This window comes from Saccopteryx leptura, chromosome 5, assembly GCF_036850995.1.
Source record: "Saccopteryx leptura isolate mSacLep1 chromosome 5, mSacLep1_pri_phased_curated, whole genome shotgun sequence".
Classification (NCBI taxonomy): Eukaryota; Metazoa; Chordata; class Mammalia; order Chiroptera; family Emballonuridae; genus Saccopteryx; species Saccopteryx leptura.
Genome location: NC_089507.1, coordinates 15,765,239 through 15,771,238, shown reverse-complemented (window position 1 = coordinate 15,771,238; position 6,000 = coordinate 15,765,239). Strand labels below are relative to the sequence as shown.

The 6,000-nt window shown below is 43.0% G+C and overlaps 1 protein-coding gene across 1 annotated transcript in view; it reads left to right on the top strand.

The window, feature by feature from the left end:
- The first annotated feature begins 2,395 nt into the window (after window positions 1-2,395).
- PPARGC1A (PPARG coactivator 1 alpha) overlaps window positions 2,396-6,000 on the top strand; it is a 101,061-nt gene continuing 97,456 nt past the window's right edge. Inside the window, exon 1 of the mRNA XM_066384116.1 lies at window positions 2,396-2,553. Coding sequence (XP_066240213.1) covers window positions 2,506-2,553 — 48 coding nt within the window. The 5' untranslated portion in view covers window positions 2,396-2,505. The remainder of the gene's footprint in view (window positions 2,554-6,000) is intronic.

Here is a 6,000-nt window from a genome sequence, read left to right as displayed (position 1 = left end):
TTTGAGGGGAAAGTACAAGATGCTGTAGTTTATAAATCACTTCAATGTTTTGACTCCTAATCCCCTTGTGATGGTGAAGGAAAAAAACCCATAAAAGCACCTATGGTTTCAGTGAATGTGCTGGTTTGATTAAGAAAAAGTGGAGTTAGGGGGCAAACAGACCAATAAGAAAACCCCAACAACACAATGAGAGCAGGTTATAATATCCAAAACAATAATACAAAAATGTTCCAGTGTAAAGAGCTTCTCAAAAAGGTGTAAATAGGATTAAAAAAACACAAAACAAACAAACAAAAACATCACCGTATAATAGAAGCCTAGCATTCGATGAGCACAATGAAAAGTATCAGAATATCACGACACGGGGATCACTTGACAATAATTAATAAACATCAACTCTTCTTGGTCAAGTGACCGATATGATTGCATAGTTGACTGTGTTGAAGGTAGAGCAAATGACCTTGTCCCTGAATTTTAATAATTTACTATCATTTGACATTAAATCAGAATACAATTTTGAAGAAAATGAGTGTTTCTTTGTGGGGAGTGTAGGATAACATCACTAATTGTGCACATAAAAGCCTTCCCCGGTTGTATTTTCTTGTTCTTTCTTGATTTAGAAAATTAAAACTACAGTAATTTTCCACTATGTGTAAGAAGGAAAATATGCCAGTGAAATGAATTCAGCTGACTTCAAATGTCAGAGCTGTGGGCCGTCTTTTGATGTCCCATAATGACGAACTGTCAATTTCATCACATTATTCAGGAATTTACTAGCAACTTGTTGCAGATATCAGAGTGCACAGATCTCTTACAGCATGTGTGGTCTGAAAGGCAGGAGCAGCCTGAGATTTGGGGTGGTTTTTTATTTTCTGGTTTTTCTTTCACTTTAATTTTTTGAGCAACTTCATGTTTAAAATATGTCTTAGAGCAAATTATCATTTTTTTTTCTTCCCAAGGAGATGAACAATAGAGATTACTTTACATTAACCTTAAAAGAATAGCAGTTTAAGACGGTCGTGCTTTAAAAATTATTTTTAGATACCTGGGGAATGTTTTTTAGATAAGTCATTATCAGTAAAATAATTGAGCTGATTTTAAAAGTATACTGGGTTTAAGATTTTATTAAAGCATATATATTCACAGATATATAGACACGTGTACCTTTCTCTGGAACTTGGAAGGGTTAACTCAGACTACTGTAGTGTTATGGAAAAATGTTGTTTGTTGTTTGTTTGTTTGTTTTTTTGGTGGAGTCTGGTACCTAGAGTTTGTTATGTATTCGATATGTAGTATCATCATAAAACAGTTGCACTTGCATTAGCCCTCATTGTCTTAGGGTAGAAGCTGAAAAAAAAAATTTTTTTTTTTAAAGCTCAAGACATGAATATTTCTGCTAATAGCATGTTGGTATTTTCCCCTCACTCCACGGACATTCTTGATCTCGCATGCAAACTGTACAACCCAGGGCACTGGGGTTGGAATCCAGTGTTTATTCAAAAAGGCACCCTAAGGCAGTGAGAGAGGAAATGCTACATATATGGAAAAAAATAAAAAGGGCAGGCTGGCATCTAAGCTGATCTGGGCACCGCAGCAGCGACTGTATTTACTAACACTTGTTTTCTGGGAGCCTAGGAGAGAAATGGAAGTAATGAGAAGGGACTGAAAGGGTGGAATTGTGTCGCCTGTTCTCCTTATATGAGCAAAGCAAACTGCAGTGACATTTCAGGAGCTGGTGTTCCCTACCGCCACGGGGACAGCCAATTTCTGGTGGAGGAGTTTGTTTATATCTTAACAAATACAGGCTGTTTTGTTGATTAAACAAGCCCCCCCCCCCCCAAAAAAAATATGCATGCCTCATTCTCTGCTTTCAAACACTTCTCCCAATCAGAAAATGTCTCATAAAAAATGCATCATGTGATAAGGGCTTGCTTTAGTCCCAAACCGAGCTGGAGTCCACTTGGAGGTCTTAGAATTCTAGTGCTCGGGGGTCCACGTTTCAGTTAAGAATATAGTTACTCTGTCTTGAAACAGGGAGTTTTTGCCACTTGCTTGTTTTGGAAGGAAAATAAATTAAAAAAAGATTGCAGGGGATTTTAGTTATTATATGGCCAGGGCTCCATTTAGAGTCTGTGGCATTCAAAGCTGGCTTTAATCGCAGCATGAGGCTCAAAGCCTCCGAAAGTCCAAGTGTTTCCTTTCTTTCTTTCTTCTTTCTTCTTTCCGTTTTTTTTTTTTTTTTTTTTTTTTTTTAAGCCTTACTTCACTGAGGCAGAGGGCTGCCTTTGAGTGACGTCAGGAGTTTGAGCAGCACAGGAGAAGGGAGGCTGGGTGAGTGACAGCCCAGCCTACTTTTTAATAGCTTTGTCATGTGACTGGGGACTGTAGTAAGACAGGTGCCTTCAGTTCACTCTCAGTAAGGGGCTGGTTGCCTGCATGAGTGTGTGCTCTGTGTCACTGTGGATTGGAGTTGAAAAAGCTTGACTAGCGTCATTCAGGAGCTGGATGGCGTGGGACATGTGCAACCAGGACTCTGTATGGAGTGACATCGAGGTGAGCTGGGGCCGGGCTCGGCATTGCAGCCAGGACTGGAGCTTTCGGCGCGATGCAATTATTCCTGTAAGGGGGGAAGGGCTTGGGGGAGGGAGGAGAGGAGGTAGAAAAGTAGCCGGGGCAGGGAGCGAGCGTTTGGAAAGGAATCTTAATCTTATCTTAACTCCAATAAGTTTGCTATTTTAAGGTGGCTCTGAGATGCCACAAGCAAATCAAAGCTTAGCTGCTGTCATCTGTATCTTTTGCAGTTGGAAACTCTTCCCATGTGCCTTTGGCTCTGTTTCTACTCATATGCAATATTTATGCTCTAAGATATTGATATGAATCAGGAGCTGAAGGCTTTCCAGTGGTATTTAGTGGCCTGGTTGGAAAAATGCCATTTCTATTTATAATAAGATGAAGATAAAAATGTTAAAATGGATGTGCTCAAATAGAGTCAGTTTTGACTCTAGTCTGGAATTTTTTTTTTTTTTCCCCCTCCATGTCTCTGTGTTCATCAGATGAAGGACTCAAAAATCCTAAATAATCCTGCTGGGCTATTTGAGATAGCTTTTCTTACAGAACACAAAACAACAAAGCTGATTCCTTTAAAATTCCTTTATGTGGCTGAAAGACACAGCCAGAGCAAACAAGAGAGGAAAAGAATGTAAGGTGCAAGGTTTTCCATTAGCGTCGGTGGCAGGGAAGCCAATGGTTAAATCTCGCTGTACCACAGAGAGCTGCCTGAAGCCGGAGAGAGAATAGAGTTTATGCAGGACTGTGTGTGGAGCTGCTCGCTGCTTGTGTAAAAATAGACGGCAATACATCAATTCCACAGTCTCTGCTGGCTACAATTTATCCGGGGGGGGGGGGGGGGGAGAGGAGAAAAAGCAAGCTGTTTCCTTGTAATCTCTGGAGTCTCGAGTGACTAGCCGCGGACGAGGACCTGGCATGTTCGCGTTCCGCACAAACGCAGTGTTCTCGGAAAGTTTGGGCAACTTGGGGAACAAGTGAAACTTTCTGTGGACTCTGCTGAGATGCAACCGGACTGAAGTGCACAGAGGATCTGAGCTGCTAACAATGAATCTGGCAAAGGACTGCGAGTGCTTCCTCTGGGTAGCTGGGGGCACGTAGGGTAAGGGGGAGGGTCGAGTGCCACACGTGATCTGATTAAATAAGATGTTCATGTGGTGCAGCGATACACATCTAAAGTGAAAATAATTTGGCCCAGGCTGTCTGCAAGTGCATTTTTCCTATCAAGCCAGGCATGCCCTGGCTTCTTAACTCTTTGCTGGGTTTGCTCGTGTGGGCTCGGTTCTGCCCTCCTTGCCTCAGCTGAGTGTATTTGCGGATTGGAATGGTTCTTATCATGTTGTGATTTCTTGGGAAGGTAGGATAGATATGGATAATTTCATGTGTTCTGTAGCTGTTATGAATCAGGGTTATAAGTGGCTTCAAAGTCCTAACTGTCTTTGGGTAGCTGGCAGGTCCTACGGCCGGTTGTTTCTGGCCGGCCCTGTACGTCTCGGCTGCTGTAGTTTCATTTTTCTATCATGTATTATTCCTTGGCTAGGAGTTGTTGGAGAAATAGGATCATATGGAAATATGGCAGAATGACTTTTAATCATTGGAATTCCTGGAGTCATTTTAAATAAGCGTCAGCACCGTTTAGAACAGTGGCCCCTTTTCATTTCTGTCTGGAGGAGGTGAGGTCCCGGGCTCACTGTCCGGCCGGGGATTGAGTTGTCGTTTGGCTGAGACCGGCCCGTGGCTTCTCTGTCGCACGGTCGGCAGCAGGCTGCGGGAAGCCCTGCCTGGCGGCGGCAGCTCTGGAATCACCTCTGCCAGTCTAAAATATTCCGAGCAGCAGGTAGCGCAGGCAGCTTTCATTTTGTGAATCATTAATGTTTGCTGTCATCCTAAAACATATTATGCCCTTTTGCACATAATGACAGGACAGCGTGTTGGTTAATAAAGGCCTGTATCACTCTAGCTGCTCAGAGTCCCCGGTGTTTTACAGTTTAATGAAGGTGATGTACAATAAGGTTACTAAGATTGATAGAGATGGTTCACATGACATACACTCCGCTAAGACCGTTATTCTTAACAGCCCCCCGCCCAACCCCCTCCCCCCTTTCACTAATCTTTTTTTAAGAAGTATGATTCTTTTTTCATTAATGTAATTAACGTGGTCAAGTCCACTCTTTCTTCTCTCTCGCTCTTTAAAATTTACCATCAGTGGCACACACACACACACACACACACACACACACACACACACACAAACTCTGAAAGGTTAATGGAGAATTATACTTAATTATAATGATTCATTATCATCAGTGCATTTAAGCTAATTTATTGTCTGCTCCTTAACCAAGAGAAAAGTCTGTTGGGGTAAAATAACGTACAATAATTAGCCTTTTGTGTTTGGTAACCGCTTTATCCTCTTAAATCTTATTATAAAATTAAAGCTGGCACTAGTGAAGTAGCTGTCATAGCGGCAGAGGGCCAGGAGCGTGTGGGTCTGTAACTACAGTAAAGCACACCTGTTACAGGTGTGGAGGGAAGCAGTAAACATCAGCAGGCTGCTGAGGACAGCCAGGCAGCGGCCGCGCACGGACTGGGACACCTGGCACCTTCCAAAGGCCGAGTATCAATGAGTAACAGGGACACTTGCTGCCACTGACATGTTTTAGATTATCAGGAGATTGCCACATTCAAAAGCACTGATTTTGTTAGCATGTCAACAGTGGCAAGAGCACATGGCCCTTTTTTAATCATAACATAAAAGTTTTCGGAGAGAAAGAGAGAGAGAGAGAGAGAGAGAGAGAGAGGAAAGGGAAGAAATAGGTGAATGACAACAAAATAACAAAAAAATATCGATCTGATTTTCTTAATGGTTTTCAAAAGTGATTTAAAAATACATGTGTATGAGAGGTGAAAGGGTATTGAACTGGCCATGCCTCGAGGGGGCAGTGGAAGAGTGACAGTGAGAAGCTGCCCGGCAGTTGGTGGGACACTTCAGCATTCCAGGCGGTTTCTAAGCCGTGCTCTGCCTGCAGGGACTCCAGCCAGACTCAGAGGCCTACCACTTCCTAAGTCTGACTTTGTTCTTGCTGCTGCTGTTTTCTGTCGTCTCTGTGTAGGTGGTTTTCTTCCTAAGGACTATATCCCCCGGTGAAATCCTCGTGGTCTTGGCACCACTGAAAAAGTGACCCCCGTGTCTCTGACTTGGTGGCGTTGTGGAAGGGTTGAAACGGTGCGTTTGTGCTTAGAGGCGACGCAGTGTGGGCGGCTATGAAGACTGGGATGTGCTACGCCCAAAACACACCCTGGGCGCTGCGCCGGAATGACATCTTTCCCGCCAGTCTCCCCTTACTGATAAACCTAGTCAAGTATACCGGCCTGTCATTTTGGCCCAACTTGGATTAAAAAAAAAAAAAAAAGACCAATAAAATGACAAGAAAA